Here is a 23,809-nt window from a genome sequence, read left to right as displayed (position 1 = left end):
ATGCAGGTTAAAAACCAAATCTGCACCGAGCGGAGCAGCACCGACGACCCGGAGCAGGATGACAACCAGAAGAAGACCTCGTGTTTTTCCAACATCAAGATTTTCCTGGTGTCGGAATGTGCGCTCATGTTGGCACAGGGTACCGTGGGCGCTTATCTGGTGAGTTTCATCCAAAAACACAATGTTGCTGTGAAGGGATTGTCGTATCTCTTGTGTATCTCAGGTAACATCGGGTTAACGCAGCGTCCTTCAAAAGCAACACCAACACCGACACCGGCACAGGCACAGGCAGTGAGTAACGATGCGCCGCCGCAGCTGATGCGGTTAATAATCATATCATTCTGATCACATTACAATGATCACATCCTCCAGTAACCATGGGACGCGCTGCTTTCACTGATTGATGAGTTGCTGCGTATTATCCATCAGGCCTATGCACCATCTGCATGACACAAAACGCGTCACAGCAACCGTAGGCTCCACGTTGTTTGGAGGATGTTATATGCGTATATATATGGATGGTCTACTGGAGAGCAGGAGCAGGTTACGAAACACCGGCCACTAGGTCGATATAACCTGCCGGCTTCGCTATATTCTGCACCCATATGCCTCAATAATGCAGGAGGCCTCTGACACTGGAGGATATAGGCCTGCAGGATAACGTGAAATAGAAAGGAGATGACGTGATCTCCAGCACAACAGAAATATATTGAATTTTCACAAAAGCTCAATTTTAATGCCTTTCCCTATACATGCTTGTACACAGCATGCATTGCCAGTGCAGTTTATATCCTGTGTTATTTACTGCGTTGCTATCATCAGATTAATTTCACCCTAAAAGAGAGTGAGCTCTATCCCGTTCATCAAAATATAAAACTGATTTTATGTCTGGAAGATTCAACTTTCATTTTGTGCATGCAGGGGTGAGATTGATGCATCTCCTCTGTAACAGTAAACCTCTGTGAAATGCAATGGGAGTAATGACTGCTGTTTGTGGCCAGTGCCTCAGCCACAGCAGCTGCTAATGTGTTTCTGTGGTGATGTCTACCTACATTAGTCAGAGTTAGCACAACCAAGTTATTAATATGGCGTGTGCTGTTGTAATCAGGAGTATTATGTGTCTGATCAAAGCCAATTCCCCCGATAGGTGTCAGCACCTTGATTCTATAAATACATGTAGATTAAAAGCAGATGATTAAAGACAGAACACTTTTACTTTAGACCTTTTTTCTGGATATACCAGTGTTTGTAATGTAAATCTAATTAGAAATGTTCTCCTTCTAGCTGAACCAAAAACAACATGGATAGGAAGGTATTTTATGAGAGGCAAGGTCAAAGGTCAAGTGGCTTCACTCTCTCTAGATCCTCCCCTTGAATGGGTTCAGCTTTTGCTTTTTTATTAGGATGAGAACAACAACCAAAGGCTTGAATTGTGTAGAAATACAATTGGGCTGGTCTTCAGGAACCAGTCACACTGTGCATCATCACAGCTCCTTTTGTAGGAAAAAGACATTCGTCAAGCAAAAACCCAACATGTTCTTCCATTTTGTTTGCTGTGCTGTTGTATGATAAGGATCACTGCTTGGCAGAAACACCACAGAGTCAGATTTTGTTTTTGCATGAGCCACAGATTTAAAGTGCAATACTATTTTGCTTTAAGACTGCAGTAGAACTTCCTCCTTGAAAACAGCATCCAAAACCAAAAAATGCACCTTTAGCAAATCTCTCAGCAGACAAAAGCACCTTAGAAGCACTGCCTTGTATTAAATACTTTCTTGCCGCTACCATCTTTTTCCCTCTTCTGTTTTGAGGTCAGCTGCTTTCTTGGTTTCTCTTTCTTTTTTCCTCATCAACAGTGTGCATTTATTTTCAATGGGCGCAAGTCATATTTCTCTTAAAGCTAAATATTTGGAACAGGACAAAGGTATAATAGCTGAAGGTCGTCACTGTAAGAACAGCAGGACCTGAAATTACTGTTGTCTGTAAACATTGGAGCGGACTAAGATAAAACAAAATCTGAAATATAAAAGGAAAAAGCATCTGTTCGTCATCAGCACCTAGTGTCAGCCATTATACATACATAACATCATACATAGTTTAATGTTCAGGAAATGTAAACTAAATGTCACTAATTGTCAGGCTGTATCATCTTGTGTCAGTTCCACCATGTGTGAGCTGACAGATATGGGTTAGTGTTCCACACTTGAAACAATAAACCTGTGAAAGTCATCTTCTAATTTTAGAGGTGAATTACAGATGCTTTGTCCTTTTATGGACAGCGGTTGGCTGCTATCTGTTTTGACTGCTGTCCGGATATGTCTGGTGGTGGTTCACAAAGGACAGACTAGGGAATGATTAGGCTGCAGGAATGGTGAATATGATGACCCACTCATGATACATGATACATGTCTTTTTGACACTTTTCACATACTGTACAGTGTATACTGTATATAACAGAGAACACTTATCTGGACCACAGTCCATCATTTCAGTCTGGTTATGTTCACAGTTTTTTCCTTGAGGATAAACATAATCCATGTCTTTTTGATAAACATAGAACTTGCAGTACTGGTTTATCCAGAAGCAGCTCTCTCCTACCACAACAACTTTAGGATGTGCATTTCTGAAAGCTGAATTTTTATTCAAGAAAGAGCAGCTTTATCGGTCATCTTTGTGTTGAATTTTTGAAATTTAAAGGGGGAGTCAGTCTTCCTGGAGAAAGATTGCTGATATTGATATTGAAATAAAGACCCAAACAAATGCACCCCTCCCTTCATGCTCCTCAGAAGCTCTGCTCCCCAAATTCATGAATGCGCATTGCCAAGGCAACGACCAAAGGAGAAATATGGTCAAATCAAGAGCATTGTATCAGCTCTAGAGTCACTTTTGTTCGTCTTATGCATTATCATAAGTGGGGAAGAAAATTGTCTCGTGAGCACAGCAGTCAAAACTCACCGCCTCTTTGCGGCCTCTACACCTCTCACTCAACCTGCGTTCAGCTACACGTGAAATAACAGTGGCCAAACTAGCTTCACCGGGCTGACTGACTGCAGAAATTTATTGAATGAAAATAGTTTGAATGTTTGAAGTTTGAAGTTCAAAACATATATAGCTGGATATTTGTGCGATTTAAGCAGCTGCCTGCTCAGATTTAGCTTTACTAAATGAACAGAAACAGACTCTGAATGTAAAAAAGCATGGAGGGTCTCTGTTAGACTGTCTTAAATTCAGTGTGGATTGATACAGTTAATAAAATGGAAGTGTATCTGTTCCATGAGAAAACATTTTATATTTATGTTTGTTTCCCATTGACAGAGCCAGAGATGTGTATGAATAACGGACATTGTTTCAGCACACACACAGAACAGACAGCTAACAGACTGCGAGGAGATGTTTGCTGAATTTGACAAAACATGTATTGAACCATCTTTGTCCAGAATCACTGACTCTACCTTTAATTGAAACATTTTAGACATTCAGTCTTATTTAACACGGATTATAAGCGTATTGTAAACAACACAACACTAAATCGAGATTAAGATTTAACAGTGTAACAGTGTGTGATATACACAACAGCTCTGCCAGTGATGATTTGATTTGGTTTCATCTGTGTTCTTTATTTTAGATTTCACAACTATGCATTCATACATGACGGATTAGAACAATAAAAAACTAGAATGTTCAACTTTTATCCTATATAACACTTTATGCCCAATGTATGCTTTGATAGGTTAAGTCACCCATGACCATGACCAGGATAAGTGATGCAGTGATAAGATGAATGGATATTATAAGCCGTCACTCTCATTTTTTGGTTCTACAACCTTACACAGTCTTGGCTAAATTATCTTTTTCATCTGGGATTGCTTCAGGACATCTTGGTTGCTTATAGTGTTGTGTACCATTTGCTTTGGGTGAGTATTTTATGAAACTTTAAAATAAAACCTGAGCAACACTTCTTTAATCAGTCAATTCAAGAAGCCATCACTTACAAAGAGCTGAAAAACACAGCTGGTACGACGTGTTTGTGTCCGCTGCATAATTAGAACAGCTGCATGAGCTTTATTGCCTCAAGCCACACACGTGCACATATCCCAGTCTCTCAGGCTGGCAGCAGGCTAGCCTCAGGGATGTTTTGAAAGGAGGAGGAGTATGAGGATGAAGATGTTGGATGCAGCTCACTGTGCAGATCAGCTCAGCTACTATGTGTCTCCAACAGGTTGCTGTCTCTGGTTTGAGCTCTCCAAATCGTGGCATTTCATTACTAAATAACAACTGACCCAGTGTCCGGCCTTAGAAATTTATACATTTCAATGAAATAGGAAATATATGAAGTCTATACTTCTGACAGGTTAAAACAGGTGAGAATAATTACAGCAATGAACAGTGTTAAAGCTACATGAAATCAAGTGTGTAAACCTGCTTTAAAAGGTTAGCAGGTTGGTCTGATGTCATTGGCAGTTTTAAATGGCTGCTAGTTGTAAAAGCCCTTTATAACACTTGCTCTCTCTCTCTTGCTCTCTCTCTTCGGCAGGTAAGTGTTCTTACTACTCTGGAGAGACGCTTCAACCTCCAGAGTGCCGATGTGGGCGTCATTGCCAGCAGCTTCGAAATCGGCAACCTGGCCCTCATCCTGTTCGTCAGCTACTTTGGCGCCAAGGCCCACCGGCCCCGCCTGATTGGCTGCGGTGGGATCGTCATGGCGTTGGGGGCATTGCTGTCAGCCCTGCCTGAGTTCCTAACTCATCAGTATGAATATGATGCCGGGGACTCGTGGCACGCCGAAGAGGGCAGGGACGTCTGCTCCAACACCTCCAGGTCAGAAAACCGAGACTCTGGGTTTAAATGTGGCAACCGAGCCAACACCAACATGATGTACCTTCTGCTGATCGGAGCCCAGGTTCTGCTGGGCATCGGAGCCACACCTGTACAGCCACTGGGAGTATCCTACATTGACGATCACGTCCACAGGAAGGACTCCTCACTGTATATAGGTGAGTGGCACTGAGCTACACATGGTACACCAAAGCAGATTGTATGTTTGACTACAACACAGAATCTTCAAGGTGAAACACCACCATAGCTGACTTAAACAACAGCTTTTTACATTTTAGCTCCCATCACTGATAATGTCAGCTCAGTAATGATATAGTCTACAGTACTTACTAGAAGACCTCAAAGCCACAAAAAACCCCACAAAGCAATACATGTGTTGTAGATGGGTGGTTGGTGAGCTGTTAACCTTTTCAGTAATATATAGATCTATTTTTTTACTTAGCTTAAATACATTTCAACTAAACGTATTCAGAAAGAGAGACTATCCATCACAAACAGCAAAATACAACAGCACAAAGAGTGATGCAGTCGCTTACTGATGTGCTTACTGGAACTGTTTGACATCATAGGAAAAACACTTATTTGCTTCCTTGCTGACAGTTAGAGGATGAGATCGATACCACTCTCATGTCTGTAAACTAAATATGAAGCCAGAGCCAGCATGCAATTAGCATTTAATGAGCTATTTCCCCTCTGCTTCCAGTCTTTGTGCTAAGCTAAGCTAATTACCTGCCAGCTCTAGCTTCGTAATTCATAAATATGAGAGTCTTCATCTAGCTATCAGCAAGAAAGTGAAAAAGTGTATTTCCTGAAATGTCAAACTATTTCTTTCTTGATGTGTATTGGACGGAGATGCAAATGCTTATCTTAAATCATTTGAAACCTCTAAACTTGACAGTGGTATTGGCTCACTCTACGTAGGTCATATTGTCGTCTATTTGGGGTCTTTGAAAGGACACACATGACTACTGATGTTTCAGGAATGATCTCTTAAGTACTCTAATACACTGTTATTGAAATCAAATTTGCGTCTTCTGAAAGGCTGTTGAATATGGTGCTGGGTGCAAATGCCAGCACATTCAATGACACCAGATGTCCGTCGTTCCACACCAGCAGATGGAGTGTATGGATGGGGGTGGAAGAAATTATGCAGTAAATAATATTGACTGCAACATCCAAAACAACGCTGCCTCTGGTTAAACTAAAAAGCTAAACTATACTGCTAATATTCGAGGAAGAATTTGATTTAGAACCAGTCCTATAGACAAAAACACTGATCCCTGGTTGGTCTTTAAGGTTCCAGTAAACAGGAAGTAATACTAAAGCTAATGGCATAATAAAAAGTCTCTACAATCACTGTATCTATCAAAACAAATGGGATGATTATGTTGCCATTATTGAATGATTGTAATAATAATCATTCACGTGTGCACTAAATGATCAACTTGCCTCAACAATCACAGAGGCTCATTTCAGAATCATAAGATCACAAAGTTATATTAAACTAAAGCTCATTTATGTTACAGTAGTCAGAACACAGTTGTAGTCAACTGCTGATTTTTTGTGGTGGTTCTACATTGAACATCCCAGAGATCAGTTGTCAGTCATTGTCTCCAATAAAGTGATGTCTTTGTCTGTGAATTGTGTGTTAACCTACCAGGTACCCCTTTTTTATACACAAGAAAAATAAGAAGATTACTATTCTTAAACCCTTGTGATTACATTCATAACCTTGGGCTCATTTAAAAGTGGAATTCGTTTTACAACTAAAAAGACAGAATTGAGTATAAGTGATTCTGAAAATAATGACACCAAGGCTCAACAATCCCACGGGTGGAACAGTGTTGCTTAAGGTTAATGGAGCTTCTCATTATGACACTATTTTCTTGATCATTTTTTAATCATGTTGTTTCCTACTGCTCACCCAGCTACCTTACCAACTGTTTTTCTTTTTATGTCAAACATACCAGAGATATAAAACACTCCCAAAGAGAGCAACCGGATACTGGTGCCAGAACAAGTGGAAGTCTTTTTCTGTCAATAGAGTTACTATTATTATACTGGAGTCTAATGCCAGTGTTATGGTGTGTATGTGTGTCACTGTTCATACTAAATCTGATTTTCACTGTTTTCCATCCACATCTAAATAGAATAATTAATAGGTAGGATAAAACATCTGTCCTGGTGTCATTGTGGTGCACATGAACACTTTTGCTGTACACCAAATGTTATGTCTTGATTTTGTTCATGATAAGTAAGATACTGTTTTCATTTGGTAATGCTCAGATAATGACTTTGGCTGTTGGATGGACATATGTCCTAAAAGGGGGAAAGGCCACCAAGGCTCAAAAATCCCTTGGTGTGAGGGGAAGGCATGAATCTATCAATACTTAGGCTATTGTTCTTCCTTTTTTTGCTGAATAGTGTCATGCACTACACTGTTTCTAGCATTACAGTGACGAATCCCTGCCATGGATATATGGATATGGATAGATTGACCCACATTTTGTCGTAGCCCCATATCTGCAAAATTCCCCCTGGCTCACTGCTGAGTTTATAGATAATGGGTGCTATGGCAAATGAGAGAGTGAGGTTAGAAAAGCAGTCCTGTGTCTTCACGCATTTCCCTGATTGAATCAAAAGTTTCGGCTTTGCTAGGTGCCCTTGAGCAAAGCATTTTATTCCCAACTTCTAGAAATGCTCAGTGACCAGCGGCAGAAGTCTGTGCTTACGCTTACAACAGAAACCAAGAGGTCAACACAACACGCATTACAGCTCGTCTGCCAAAGTTGCCAAGGCAACAGTGCAGAGAGCGACACTGAGGCTGTGTGCCATTCCTGTTTCTCTCACCGCACAGCGACCTGCGAGCAGCAGAGCTCCATCTGGGGAGATGGAGAGGCAGAAAGAAAGAGAGAGAGAGAGACACTTGTTAATACCAAAGAAAAAAAGTATAGAAAATGATTAAACCTTTTATTTTTAAAGGTACAAAATATATTAGTAGCCATATATTATCTTCTGAGTACATTTTAGTTATTGTATCTGCAGTTCTTCTGTGACTGTGAATGGAGACGACATGTAGGTGCGCAAGATTGCAGTACATGCTGGACACTGTATACTGTATGTTTAATGTACTTTCCAACCACACAGTGTTCTATTGGTTAAACTGCATTGCTGCCTCTTACACTTTAAGAGTGAAAGAGATGAGATTTGATTATATTAGTTGACAGTAAAAGAATAAATGGACAGCCTAAAGGGTGCAAATTGTCCAACTGGATACGACATGCAATTAATGTCTAATAATGTATCATGTATACGTGATATTTAACCTTAAAGTGCTGATACATCAGGAATTTAAAGCACAACTATGGCACTTAAAGATTAAAAAAAGAAATACTGCTAGTTGCTGGCTGCCATGTGGCTAGTTGTACCCCCTCACAGGCTTCTCTCTTAGTCCTTGGTGAGTTGCATTGTCCCTGCTAGTGTCTCAGCGCAGACCTCTTGCAGTGTGAGGAGGCCTGTGGCTGTTCTGTACATGTTTGTATCTGTACAGTCTCTGCCAGCAGCACTCAGAGTGGATGAGAGCAGAGGAGTGAAGGAGGAAGAGAGAGAGGGAGGGAAGAAGGGATGGTGGAGAGGAAGGAGAGCAAATGAGGCTAGCACAACACCCAACAACCCACCCTACCCTCTGCTTGGCAGGACACCAACTTGTACCAGATGCCTGATGTTATATAAATTGTAGAAAATCCAAAAGGAATACACAGCATGGATCCATAAAGTAAAAAAAAAACACTTTAGGAACCGAAATTTCCTGTATGTGATTGTGTTTGTCTGTTCCTGTTAGTGCCATAATGGACTGGATCTGACAGTCAAATCAGTCAACCAAGGACATTTTCTAACTATAGTCCTTTAAAAAGTGGCACAAATTGTTCCATTTTTCACAATCTTAAGCTATTTAGTTTGGAAATATGCACACATTGCATTTTTGACAGATATCTCCTGTCTGAGTGGGTATCTCGGGCACTGTTGTATGTCCTGTACAGCACAGCCTTTGCCAGCCCATAAGGAACTGCTTCTTTCATAACATCCCCCAAAGCTTCTTCCTTTGACACTTACAGATAGTCTATTATTCTCCTCTCCTCCACCCCCTCTCTGTTCTCTGTTTTTTTTGACAATAGAGGCTTGTTGATTGTCATGGTTACCTCCTACAATGTGACTGCTGGGCCGTCTGTTGTGGCTCGGTAATTGCACGGAGCCCGCTCTTTATACAGTATGTACGTGTGCGTGTGTGTGTTATGTGTTTGTAGCGTTTCTTAGTATTCCTGCTGCTTCGTTTTTCACAGTCTCTAGGCGGTGGCAGCGTTTTGATGAGCTTGGCGTGTAAAGACAGTCGCATTGTAAGAAAACCCCCCTGAATAATGCAACGTGACAGAGAAGCAGTTAGGAGTTGTTTAGCAAACATCTAACCAAATGATTAAATATTAAAACAGCAGCTCTCTACAGGCTCGCTAACAAACCAGATGATAGGGGGAGAGGCTGCTCTGTTGTGGCCACATCTTCACCCCCGAACAGATCAATACTGCCTCAATGAGAGATTGAAGATGCTTGGAATACTCAAGAGTGAAAAGCAGGAAACACTTACCAGTTGTCATGGCAGAGGTCCGCCCGCATGCACCTGCTACAGTACTGCAACCTGGTCTTTCTCAAATGTTGCGCAGGCTTTCACTTAGTGTGTGTGTGTGTTTGTGTGTGTCTTAATCAGTATGAACAGCAGAGCAGGCAGCAAGCTGGTAAAAAGAAACAGAGACTTTTTTTCCCCCCAGTCAGCTGGCCATCATATCATTTGTGCTTGTGCCTCCTGGCAGTTGAGAGGAAAACAAAAATAGATGTAAAATTTGTAGTAATGCAGCAGTGATACACTGCAGCACAAGCAATAAAGAGTCAAGCTATACGAGTCCAGAGCTTGAGACTGTATGATAAACTAGGAAATAGTCTTGGAAACTAGACTGAGCGTCTGCCAGCAGTAGCGCTTTGAGCTAAATGCTAACATCAGCATGCTCACAAATTCACAGTGACAGTGCTAGCATGCTGAGGTTAAGCAGGTATACTGTTTACCTGGTCCACTATATTATACATTGTTTAATTAGCACTTGACATAAAGTTCAGCTGAGGTTGATTTGCAGTGTTTTTTTGACCTGATGATGACACTAGATGGAAAGTGAAGGGATCAGCAAAACTTTTTTAATTTTAATTTAATTCTTATGGGAATATGAACATCTGCATCAAATTTAATGGCAATTTATTCATCCTATTTGTTGAGATATCTCTCCATAAACCTAGCATGTCAACATTATAGTGTCAGACAAAATAGTCAGGGGATCATCTGTAGGCTCCACCATGAATGTGAGCACAAAATTTCATGTGAATCCATCCAGCAGCTGTTGAGAAATATCACTCTGGACCAAAGCGATCGACCGACTAACAGACCGACCCACATTCGCATCCACAGAACCATGGCGCTAAAAACAGCAGCTACAGTTCATGTACAGTGTGTTCTGCATGTGTGTGTGTATGTGTGCACACTGCATCCATCCACATTAAAGTTAAAATGTGTCACTTTCTATTTGATACTTAAAGTCTTGACCCACGGTAGATGATCTCATATGCTGTGATACTTCCCCGACTGAAGTTAAAAAATGGCTTCCTACAGAAAGACAAACCTGCTCCTGAACTGGATTGTAATTGGATTATTGATTGCTGTCTACTGCTTGACTGATACGCCACGCTAAGGCAACTAACCTTCTATTGTGTTGCTCACCGAGCCCCTTAACAGTAAAGCAGCTATTCAATCAGAGCATTCATGCACGGTGTCTTTTTTTTTTTTTTTTTTACAGTAAAGTAGCCTCAAATAGTTTCTTCTTTAACCCTTAATGGGGTCCAGTATGCGATGCTGTGTAAATGTTTGCGTCCTGCTAATGGAAGATGTAAATCTTGCTTTCCTACACAGTCTCCAGACGGGTCTTTTGTGAGCACCATAGCAACACTCCTGTGTATTGACTCAGGAAACAAGTCCAGCTTTACTAACATTTGTTTGGTACATCTGAAAAATAAAGATTACTGATCCCTGGAGGATGACACCTGAAGACTTTTCTACTAGCACCAGCAGCATCATCTACAATGGATGGGCACACAATTTAGTACAGACATGGATCCTAAACAATGTATCTTAATGACTTTGGCCCAGTTTGGTCTCTAGCACCACTGTGAGTTTGAAATTTAGGGTTTTAAGTGAAATGCCTCAACAACTACTGAAAGAATTACCATGAAATTTGATACAGACATTAACATTAATAAATTACACTTTGTTTTATGACCAAATACCTACACAACAAATCATGTTCATGTGTTACTTTGTGTTTTGTGGCCATTTACCTACTGTACTTAACATCAGCATGTTAGAATTGGTTTTGTGGTCATGTTAATTGTATGTTAAATGTTTATTACCATTTAGCTCAACAACACTGCTTTTATGTTCATACAGCCACAGAGTCACTAACATGGCCGTACACTCTTAGTCTTGTTGTTAGTGTGTAGTTTTACTTTACATTTACAGTACCTCAGACAGAGCTAGACAACAACAGGAATGTTTAAGAGCTGCAGCACAGTGCTAAATGATATTAATGTTATTTTGCTTGAACAATACAGCAAAAATAACAGTACCCTGCAGTACAGGAGAGTAAAGGAAAAGAGCAGTCCAAGGACCCTGAGGAGTCCAGCTCTGTAGCCGTTGGGTCAGCATCTCTCTTCTTTCCTCATATCTTAGCCTCTGTTCATCGCTGTAATGCGTGTAATGAAGCGCTGTGAGGCTGCAAGTATAGTCCACTGCAGCAAAATGTTTTTACTCCAGTGGAGTTATTACTCTTCTTCTGTAGGACAGCAGTGGAAGGAATGGACGCTGACTCAGCGCACACTGTCCGTTCAGACCGGCCCAGGTTGTTTTATATGTGCGCCTTTTATGAGCACCTTTGCCGGGATACAAAGTGCCAGTGATTGAACTGTGCCATAATGTGAGTCTGAGTGAGAAATTATTCACGCGCTGGCCTTGTGAGCAGGTAGGGTACAGTGTGACCTTGCCTCTGCTGCATACAGAACACTGAAGAACAGATAGCATTTGTATCATGTTAGACCATCGTCACCTCCAAAAATGCCAACGAGTTTTTCATTAAACCAAATATAACAGTACTAAACATTACATGACTGGTATCATAAACACTGACTACATTTTATACTGGTCGAGGCTACCCTCCACTACATTCCTGGTTTGAAATACACACTAAGGAATGATAAAAATAGAACAGCTGTACATTGTGATAAGGTCTGTAGCCAGCATTGATTTACATTAGTACAGTGCAGTTCATTCTCCAGTCAAACACATAAACATATGTAGTCCTTTAAGACTTGACTAGTAGATTAGTATATGTTCATGGAACTTTAAGGCCAAAACATGAATTAGGTAAGATGAAAATAAAAGTAAAGAAAGAATTGATAAGAATTAATTTCATTTGAAGGAGGCTTTGAAAATGCATTACAGCATTTAAACCTTCACACTGGGAAATACAATTTACAGAAAATATAGTGCATCAGTTTAAATTAAATGAATATCAACTAAAATATGCAAAATGAAACAAACAAATGTGGAGACCATATTTTTATTCCTAGCTAAAGTCTCATGCAAAAAAGTGTCCTGTAATAAATTGTAAATTTGTAAAAAAAAATGTGCTATGTGCTAATTTAACCATGATATATCCGAGGCTGTAGTTTTTTACGAGTGTCAATATGAGACAATAAAAGTCACAACAGCCAAATAACAGAACTTTAATTTGACAAATTACAGCAACATTTGTAATAAACCTAATCTTCAATAGTAACACTTTTCATTTCAAACTCTGAAAACAACTCAAAACTAGTCCAGAAAATTGCATCTCATTATGTCAAAACTCTCAGACACTAAGTTGCAAACCTATATATATGTGTGTGTGTGTGTGTGTGTGTACAGTATATATATATACCTGCCTCTGTCTACAGTCTCACAGTACTGTAAGGAGGAGCTGTCAAATCCTCTGCTAGCTCTAGGCTTAAGTGGAGTGTCTCTACCTGCCATTTCCAAATGGCTGGGTCAGACAGACAGAGACCGAGCTGCCAGAGTTATACGTGGCTGTCTACGTTATCTCTCAAGCTCTTAAGTCTTCTCAGAGCATTTGTACTTTAAAGATGATCCTGTGAATTATACATTTCTCTTATAATTAGTTTCAGTCACCCAGCTTCATGTCACACAAAGTCACCTCGGCACAGCCTTGTGTCGAATTAATGGAGGAATTAATTAATAGAATACCAGCACCAGTCAAAAAATAAATGAATCTATTAAATGTTTGTTGTTCAGCAGGACTGCGTAACCTTGAGCGTTATCTATTACAGTTCTTATGTTTAAGTTCATTACCAGCACCAAGACATAGCCAGAGCATTGAGAGATTAAATACTGTCAAAAAGGAACAACAAAAGCCTGTTTCCTGGACGGTACTTTGGAAACATTTTATAGCCCACAGCATGTGCTTTTAAAAAAATGTGGGCTGAGATCTTTAACTTAGATGTCAGATTTCATTCCGCTGAGAGTTTTTCTACCTTTTTTTCCGGTGATGTTCTTTTACTGGTGTTATACTGGATGTGATGTTTTTAATCTAAAAAAAGGAACATTTAATTAGCATCTGCCCGTACAGTACAAACATCTGAGGTGTTCAGTTCATCATAAGAATTTGATTCAAACATAAAACTGATTTTGTTTGAGGAAACTAAAAATGCCTAAAAATAGATGTAGTGTTTTATAGGATCATTTGATAAACAAGAAAGTCTATTTTTGTAGATGAGACTGTGTTGTTCAATAAATAACAGTTATGTAATGGTAGATTTTATGTAGTTTTATATTTTTCAAAGAATGAATATACTGCATATTATACTGTTTTAGAAAAGGATATCTTCAAATATGTCCCTGCATGGCTACAGGCATTCTTCTTCTAATCCAGTCCAGTTTAGGAGAGTGTTGTGCTCTACTGAAGACACTGAAAACATCCACAGCTTTCATCCACACTGAGGCAGAACTGCAATCATTGCAAAGTCAATAGGTCCACAGAGATTTATGTTCTGCCTCTAATGAGTAATAAAAAGTCCAGTGCTGTCCAAATCAATTTAAACAATCTTTTTTAATTTGTGCATTTTAAGACGTACATCACATACACACCAGGATTCTTATGAAACTATAAAAAATCCTCCGAACGTCACTGTTATCTGTTTGATAAATTATGAGTAGGAAGTAGTAAGAAGTTTTTATGTATTTTTGTTTTATATTTTAATTTTGAATAAGATTGAATTAAATGATATATATTTCAGGATATGGATTATCTAAAACTCCAGCAGCCAAGTCAAGCTTTGTTAAATAAATATTACAGCTTTCATATTGGTACAGTAAAGTTTCTGTTAAGGAATAATACAAATCACATTAACTGTCTTAAAATACAGTGTTTACATTTTATAAATATTCATAAATACAGTGCTATAATATTTTTTTCTTATCACAATAGAACATGAATTCTTGTTTAGACCATTTTCAGCAATTTAACAGTTTTAACATATACATTGGATACATATACATATAATCCTATACAATTGGTAAATTTAAAGACAAAAAAAATGTGTGAAATTAAAACTAGTTCTGTTATTTGCAGACTATTATACTCACACATGTTTACTTTCAAATACAGGAGTCAAGAAAACACAATCATCAAACAGTGTGTATCATTTTAACTATAATCTAGTTTTACTATATGGTTACCTCACTACATATATTCATCTAACACTGCCAAGAGTCTGCAGTCTTACGCAGTTGTGTTTCCAAGGAAATGGCTTCAAAATGTACCAACTGTTGAGTCCAAACAACAGACTGGCATCAGTGCTGAATGCTTCTCCTGATGGGTGTCTAGCAGCTGTTGCTATAGGATTATGAGCTTTCTGTCTTTTCTCACGGCACCACAAAGCTCAGTGGTGACTCTCCATCATCATGCTTACTGCTGCTATTGTCATCAGCTGTTTCACTTTGAAGGCTTCTCCAAGCTCTTAACCAACACAGTAAAGTTAAGAGAGTATTGAATTTTTGGTTTATTGTAGATTAGACTTGCTTGACCTGACATTTTCCGCTGGTTCACAGCCATGTTTTGTGTGTGTGTGTGTGTGTGTATGTGTGTGTGCCAGCCTCCCTGTGTCACATACATTATGGATTAGTTGTGTTGTCCCATGTTTGTCAATGATTTGACCCCAACAGAAGGCAGAGTTAGATATAGGGGGGTGTAGATTGGTTGGTGTTTGAGTTGTCCCGGCTGTAACCTCAGACTTCCTCTGTCACCTGACTTCAGCCCCGCCGGCATCAGTGACTCTGCTGAAATGAACATAATGCATCTAGTTGACAGAGAAAGTCAGAGAGAGTGAGGCTGACTGTTGGTCAGAGAGCACTCAAGTCTTACTGAGCTGTCACAGTCTAATGTGTCTTAGTGCAAGAATAATGTCTTTGAGTATGTACTGTATTACTGTTAGGGGACTATTGTCCTATACTCTCTGTCTGTGCTACAGTACGCCTTAAGTTATTCATTATGTTCAGTCTGCTCTTGAACATTGTGTGACTATGTTTGCCGACCTTCCACTTCCCAAGGATTGAGATATATTTATAGAACACACACACACACACACACACACACACACACACACACACACACACACACACACACACACACACACACACACACACACTCACACAAACATTATATATGTGTGTATATTCTATAATTTCCTGATTTAGCAAAACCTATCACACCCCAATTTTTTGTTTCCCTGTTTTGTTTGCATTATGCACATGTGTGAGTGTGATACTGAAAGGTGTGCAAAGATGAGTAGCAGTGTGCCAACAATGGCAGTGAAGAAAAAGATGGCAATCTAGAAAACATGAATGCGCAATGCATGATTTAGATCAATGATGAATGAGAAGGAAGTGCATTCCATGTGTGTTGATGATTAAGACTGAATGTTAACTAAACTTTTGCTTGTTTACAAGAAAACTCTTCATGTAAAAACATGAAAACAATCAAATCTGTATCTGTTGCATCTGGTTTTTATACTAGCAGTAATTACTTCTTCTTACTTCTTCTATGTTGATGATATGATGTTGATGATTTTAACAAAGCATATAGTGGACCTTTATGCAAATGAAACCAAACGTGTTGGTGTTTTTCTGTTGAGGAGAATCTGAAAGCCTTAATCACTGTTCTACAAAAAGTACTTGTCCAGCCCAGACGTACATGAACTAAACTAAGAACTAAAACATATCATGTTGTTTAGTTGGGTTAGGGCTTTTGAGTAATTAGTCACTAATTATACATGTTTACTCCTGTTAGATCTAAAATGTGCACAAAAAAGTTTAATTAAAAAAAAGAAACAATTGGTTTTCCAATAGTGACTGAACTGAAACAATGCTGCTTTCTGGATCATGAATACATTACGGAGTCTTTATCTGTAGAAACGCATCAATAACACCATGAAAAATGACATCTTCATTCTGCTGTCCAATCACCACAGTTCCGATCACTGCATCTCTCAGAGAATAATTGACTGGCCATCTCATTCTGTCAGGAGGGAGTAGTCCTCTCTGCTCTGGCTTCCGTTATTAACAGTGAGCCTACTGGAGCTTGCTCCTATTGTTCCACCTACCACCAGCATGGATAACTGAGTTTCACATCCACACACACACACACACACACACACACACACACACACACACACACACACACACACACACACACACACACACACAGAGTCCTGCACAGTCCACTGCTGCTTATTGGAAACCTCTCAGCCTCTGGGCCAAAGCACGGCAGCTTTCCTCACAAGAGAAAGTCAACAGGAGCTGCTGTATCAGTGGTTCCTCACTGCTCTTACATTGAGAACCCATTTCCTGCTTGATTATTTATGATCCTGCTGGATAATCTAGTCTTAGATCAATTACGTTGTGCAACCTATGAGCTGCATATTACAGTGACAGTGAATAAATCTGTCAGTGGGAGACATCTGACGAGATTTAAAGTCCCTTGGCATAGGTCAAATACTTAATCTTTTCTTGAATAGAATACATTTGGTCCCCAATCATACAGTGGATTTAACAACAGAGAAGGTCACTCTTTGGTGTGAAGCTCCATCTTACTATATATTTGATAAAAGCGCAAGGGAATGAACTCTTTACATTATCGATACAATGCTGCCCTCTGCTGACAGATGAGATGAAATGCACTTTGTTTGCTTATATCCAGGGATCTAGTTTTCTTATCACCTAACAACCAAGCTAAGTAAACTAAACCAATAATTTAAAAATAAAAAGTCATATTTTTGCATTTTTTTCAAACTGACTCTTTTATCTTTGTTTATCTCTCTGTCTTGCAGGTATTTTATTTTCAACATTAGTGTTTGGGCCCGCCTGTGGCTTCATCTTAGGTTCTCTCTGTACCAAAGTCTATGTTGATGCTGTCTTCGACACCAGTGAGTATGAATTTGCTGTTTATTTACATTCTTGAGAGCATTGGTCAAATTTTGTTCAATGTTTTTTCAATAGTTTTATGTGTATTGAATCTATTGGGATAAACTATAAAAAGAGATACCATGCAGCATGTTCAATGTTGCCCTTGTTGTCCTTGTGAACGTGACTTGTGATGTTTTTCTTTTAAAATGATGATAGTATTCTTCATCTCCATTAACGACTGTAAAACTTTCCCACATCTCCTTTCCAGGTACGCTGGACATCACCCCAGATGACCCTCGCTGGATCGGGGCCTGGTGGGGCGGCTTCCTCCTCTGTGGTGCCTTACTCTTCGTGTCGGCACTCTTCATGTTCGGCTTCCCCCAGTCCCTGGATGAGCAGGACATGGACGGTGGAGGGGAGAGTGAGCAGGCCATGCTGCCTTCTTCCCTGACCTTGGAGTACCAGGGCTCTAAACCCAATGGGGCCATTCATGGCTTTGATATGAACAGTGGACTCTCAGTATGTGAACATCTGAGAGGTAAGGAGATGCAGAGAAGGGAGGAGATGGGGAGGAGTGGGGGATAATTCATTTAAGAGGGTTGATGAATAAATAAGATTTGGTCAGTGAAATAACTCACAAAAATCTCACAAAATATAATTTTTCTTGTCTTTCCCTCTCACCACTTATCCTTATTTTCTACACATCTTTTTCTCTCTCTGTACTTTCTCCTTTGGCACAGTAATCCCCCGGGTAACCAGGCACCTACTCTCTAATCCGGTGTTCAGCTGCATCACGCTGGCAGCCTGCATGGAGATTGCTGTGGTTGCTGGCTTTGCCGCCTTCCTGGGCAAATATTTGGAGCAGCAGTTCAACCTTACCACTTCCTCAGCCAATCAGCTGCTAGGTAGGCGGGTCATTACCTTGTCCAGGTGGAGGGCGAGAATTGGGTTTTGATTTTGTACAGACAGGTGAAAAATGAAAGGAGAAACCAACATAAAGTGTCTTAGGAAGGTGTTTGACCAAGTCTCTGAACGCTACCGGAGGGATGAACATCATTCTTCCAAAAGATATTCCCTCATTTAGTTTTTTGATGATGGTGGTGGAGAACGCTGTCTAACATGTCGGTCCAAAATCTCCCATAGATGTTCCACTTGGTTGAAATCTGGTGTGAAGGCCATAGCATATGATTCACATAATTTTAATATTCATAAAACCATTCAGTGACCCCTAGTGACCTATGGATGGAGGTATTGTCATCCTGGAAGAGACCACCCAAATCACAGTAGAAATGTTTCATCATAGGATAAAGGTGATCACTCAGAACAACTTTGTATTGATCAGATTCAGATTCATTTTATTCTTTGTCCCAAAAGGGCACTTAGTTTGCAACAGGAATACAGAAAAAAACAACACAGACCACACAACAGATTAGACACAACAACAAAATGTGACCCTTCCCTCTAAGGGGACAAGTGGACCAAAATAATGTCAGGGGTTAAGTATTCATACCTGTACTGTTTTCTGACAATGTCTGACCTTATTTTAGGACCTCTTTCCCATTTATCTAAATGTAGATGCCACCTTAGTCACTGTTATCATTGAAACAGCAGCTAGCTGAGCAGTCTTTGTGACTGAAGCTCCTGCCAACTGTGCTCCAACAATAAATCCTGTTTCAAAGTCAATTAGATCTTTTCCTCTTGCCACCCTGATATAAAATCAGAATCAACAGGGTCTGCTCAGCATGTTTATACATGCCACAGAGCATGATTGGATATTAATTGGTTATGTTTGTCCACTCATTTACTCAGGTTTTTCCTTTAATTTGTCACCTGCCTGTAGTTAAAATTAAATATTACTGGTAAATGTTTTATATTCTATTTTATATTTTGCCTTCTCTCTTTATCTTCCTAATTTAAAGTGGTTGAGCTATACAAACTAACCAGTTAAGAACTGCAATGACTATATTTAAGCGGTATAGAAGAAATTCCAGTAAAAATGCCAGTAAAAATTCCAACGGACAGGAAACAGTAGACATCCTTGTCTTTCCCTCTCCAGGTATGACGGCCATCCCCTGTGCCTGTCTGGGTATCTTTCTTGGGGGGCTGCTGGTTAAGAAGCTAAACCTGTCAGCTCTGGGCGCTGTCCGCATGGCCATGCTGGTCAACTTGGTGTCCACTGCGTGCTACGTCTCTTTTCTCTTCTTGGGCTGTGACACCGGACCTGTCGCTGGGGTTACAGTCGCCTACAGCAACGAGTAAGATTGACTGAGTAGACTTTTCAAGAATTTCTACCAAAGAGCCACATTGGCCTTAGTGCTACTGTTATTTTTCACTGAATAGCTTGTATGCACTTTCATTTCAAATGTGCAAAAATGTGCTCTTGTTCTTAAAATATGATCTGTGAGACATTTCTTGAACAATGCAATGTTTTAAAACTGGTTTCTTGTTAAGATATAGCTTATTATCATTTGTGTGTTTCCACTGTTTCTCTGTACTTACATACCCTGCTCCACAGTAAAATCTGATTTATGTGTCATCAGATATGCTTTATATCTCTAATATAGTCCCAAATGATGCAAAACAGATCTAATCAATTTAAGTGTTTTACCTCTGTTGTTATGCAATCGACCCCTGTCAGAAAACTGTTGCTTTGACATAACAACTGATGACAGTTTGTCATTAGTGAATCACGGTTGAAAAAAAGCTCACATTGCCTTATGTAATTTAGTAATTATATAATTTAATGCTGATTTACTTTCCAAAAACAAATTAATCTGGTCAAATTTTCTACAGAAAAACATAAACCAAATTTTTCATCTGGTTATTTCCATATGATATGAATAGAACATAATACATATAAACTGTCCCTTGTTACTAAAATGACCTTTGACCTTTTCCGCAGGACATTGAAGTCCTGGCAGCGACCTGAGTCACCGTGCATCAATAACTGTAACTGCTACACAGCATCAGTGAGCCCTGTCTGTGGTTCCAATGGAATCACCTACCTCTCAGCCTGCTTTGCTGGCTGCACCAAACCAGTGAGTTGAGATGCAATGACTTGAATAAAAGGCACCATGCCAACCTTGGACACTGGAGAGTTCACACTCAATGACAGGGACAAAAAAAACATAGGTACACATACTTACAGTACCAGTCAAAAGTTTAGACACACCTCCCAATACCTTTGGATAAGAAAGTGTGTTCAAACTTTTGCCTGGTACTGTACATGTGGGAGTGGGAAGGACATGTGACACTTTTTTGTTGTTTTGGGTAAGCACTATGGAAACAGTGCCTATGAGATGATTGGTGACTCAAGGGTAAATCATTGTCAGATGAGCCCCATAGAAATGTTTACCCTTTTTACAAATAGTCCTCAATTTTTGTAATAATATGCTGAAAAACAAATAAACATGTATGACTTTCTGGATACTAAGAGACTGCACTGTATGTTCATATATTCAAGAACCTCATTGATTCATTCAAAAAAATGTTGATATAGAGATTACACACATTGACCACACTTCTCTGCTTCTAAATGTTAATTAAAAATGCAACAAATTAAAAGTCTACAAAATTTAGTAAAGTAAGAAGACATTTGTTGCATCCTGTTCTCATTTCCATGTTTTATGAAATTTTTCCTCCTCACACAATTACTTTGTGTTTCAGTGACTCTGTACCCGCAGTAGGATAACTAATATCTCGTGTCTTTCTGTCAGAACCTGACCGGCTGTACCTGTATATCCAGCAACAGTGAAGAGGCGGTAGCTTTACCAGGGAAGTGTCCTAGTCCAGGCTGTCAGCAGGCCTTCCTCACCTTCCTATGTGTCATCTGTGTGTGCAGCATGATTGGAGCGATGGCCCAGACTCCCTCTGTCATTATCCTCATCAGGTAAGGACGTGTATTATACATGGACTGCCCACAAGAGGGAGCTGTTGACATTTGTGGCTGATCAATGGCAAAATGACTTCAGTCTGTAGCAGACCAGCGATTTGTCCTGGGGACACTGGTACAGATATAAAGAGACACACAGGACAACATGTCATATATCATGATAAAGCTGATCTAAGGTACAGAATATATGGATATTACCCAACATTAAGGCAGTAGACTACTAGTATTTGCAATTTGGGTCATTATTTGATAGCTCATTCCTGATGGCAAATTAACATACCACTAAGGGACTGCATGAAAGTAATTGGGGTGAGAAAGGGGGCTGATTCTTTATATTTCAATTTATAAAAGAGCAGGACCCCAACCCACTCCATCCCCCATTCACTCTATTTTTGTTATTACAGCCACTGAATTTGTTAATGCCCCCCTCCACACACACACACACACACCTCCCTCCATCCCAGGTTTTAAGACATAAAGATACATTTTAAATTATTAGATTAGATTATGTGTTATGCGTGTGCCTGTTGTGTAAGAGATCTGAATGTTCATCAGAAACCAATTACATGATGTCTGAATCTCATAACTAAGCACGTTAGAGACTGAAAATTCAACTTGGAAAAGTAATAACATCGCTTAAAAGAAGTGCAAGAAAGTAGCAAAAGACAAATGGGTGAATGGTAGTGACTCACAACCATTCTTAATTGGCAGGCGTATGCCCGCTATCGATAATTAGCATACTACCACACTCCCGGTTTCTCTTTATGAGGAAGGCTCTGTTGGAGCGGTGCAGCAGTAGAGAGAGTTGTCATTCATGCAAATAGGACTGTGATGGTAAAAATGTAGAAAAACTTTACTACTAGTGAAATGTGAACAATAGTTTCAGAAGTAAAAGCCAGAAAAGGCAGACTTGGCTGGTAAACATGTCACTGACACAGCTGTTTGGATACATAAACAGCCTGTTGCACAACTACCACACAGTGCATCTGTAACAAAATAAAAAGTTGGTAAATGTGTAGACTAATCTAAATAAATCTCTACTGCTGCTCCTCCCTCCTTCAGCTACTGACCTGTCAGACTGAGCAGATATCACAGCTGAATCTGACAGAGAAATTGAATCATTGTCACATTCCAATAAGGAAATTCTGATACATAAGATATTGCCATTTAAAAGTGGGAACAGGGCAATTTCAATATATTCATAATTTCATTGCATTTATAATGATGATTTATGGATTACAACATCTTACCTATTAATTTATAGTTAGTAAATAAATTGTGTATTATTAGTAATTTTACAGTTTCTAAATGTTGATTATTTAGGCCTAATCACTTTTTAAACATACTGTTTACATTGAATAATTATTGACTATATCAGTTTCTAAGATAATGGGACATATATAATTTGTGTGTATGCACAGTCTAAGGCAGTTTTAAATTATTCACAGAGTAAGAACATATTCAGATAATAACATATGAATGAATCCTGGATTTGTGTTTAAACCATTCATACACACTGTTTGTGAGAAACATTGTTGTTTCTTTGCTTTCAGAACTGTAAGTCCAGAGCTTAAATCTTATGCCCTTGGAGTTCTGTTCCTGCTCCTAAGGCTGATCGGTAAGAAACTTTCCTTTTTGTATATTTCATTTTCTGACATGTATCTATATATTTAGAGAAACAATCCTTTGTTCTTTATTTGTAGTTGTATACCTTTTGTAAAAAGTTTGTCTTCTGCCCTGTTCTGTTGCTCTGTGATGTAAATGTCAGAGCAATTTTTCCTTTTGGTTTAAGTGGATTTCCTCAGTCTGTCTGTGGATATAAAGGCAAGCTGAATTAAACTGTTACTCTTTTTGACCCTTTGACCTGCTGTCTGTCCACAATCCCATCCTGCCCCAGGCTTCATCCCACCCCCTCTGATCTTTGGCATGGGCATCGACTCCACCTGCCTGTTCTGGAGCTCTGTCTGCGGTGAGAAGGGAGCCTGCATGCTGTACGACAACGTGGCCTACAGGCATCTGTATGTCAGCATCGCCATCGCCCTCAAGTCGTCAGCTTTCATCCTCTACGCCACCACGTGGCAGTGCTTGAGAAAGAACTACAGGAAATACATCAAGAACAGCGAGGGTTACCTCACACCAACTGAACTCTTCGCCTCCAATGTGACTCTGGACAATTTGGGCAAAGAGATCACCCAGAACCCAGTCAACAGGACAAAGTTCATATACAACCTGGAAGACCACGAGATGTGTGACAACATGGAGTCTGTTTTATAGTGGCGGTCTGCACTGGAACTGCAGACTGGAGCTGAGGCTCTTCATGTGCAACTGACCTGATGTGCGATGTTTCTTTGGTGTCGTATCGATTCAGAAGATTGTCCTCAGTAAGGGTCTTATCTTCCTCTCACCCAAAGCATAACGGATATAAAAAACTGAAGAGATCTTTTCCAAAATGCTCTATATCCACATTACACTAAATT

General features: G+C 39.6%; 1 protein-coding gene across 1 annotated transcript; it reads left to right on the top strand.

Moving 5' to 3' along the window:
- LOC128360994 (solute carrier organic anion transporter family member 3A1-like) lies at positions 1-23,606 on the top strand. The gene is made up of 10 exons (XM_053321568.1): positions 1-159; positions 4,535-4,994; positions 17,365-17,460; positions 17,709-17,978; positions 18,181-18,345; positions 19,497-19,695; positions 20,343-20,478; positions 21,157-21,329; positions 22,886-22,950; positions 23,230-23,606. The coding sequence occupies exons 1-10, from the start codon at positions 1-3 to the stop codon at positions 23,604-23,606; spliced, it is 2,100 nt and encodes a 699-aa protein (XP_053177543.1).
- The last annotated feature ends 203 nt before the right edge of the window (positions 23,607-23,809 follow it).

This window comes from Scomber japonicus, chromosome 1 (genome assembly GCF_027409825.1).
Source record: "Scomber japonicus isolate fScoJap1 chromosome 1, fScoJap1.pri, whole genome shotgun sequence".
In the NCBI taxonomy this organism is placed as follows: domain Eukaryota; kingdom Metazoa; phylum Chordata; class Actinopteri; order Scombriformes; family Scombridae; genus Scomber; species Scomber japonicus.
This window is presented reverse-complemented; position numbering and strand designations above follow the sequence as displayed.

Bases quoted from the DNA above. Each gene is read 5' to 3' on its own strand.
- LOC128360994 (XM_053321568.1), top strand. From the start codon at position 1: ATGCAGGTTAAAAACCAAATCTGCACCGAGCGGAGCAGCACCGACGAC. The intron at 17,979-18,180 runs GTAAGGAGATGC...CCTTTGGCACAG, and splicing joins AGTATGTGAACATCTGAGAG to TAATCCCCCGGGTAACCAGG. The intron at 18,346-19,496 runs GTAGGCGGGTCA...TTCCCTCTCCAG, and splicing joins CTCAGCCAATCAGCTGCTAG to GTATGACGGCCATCCCCTGT.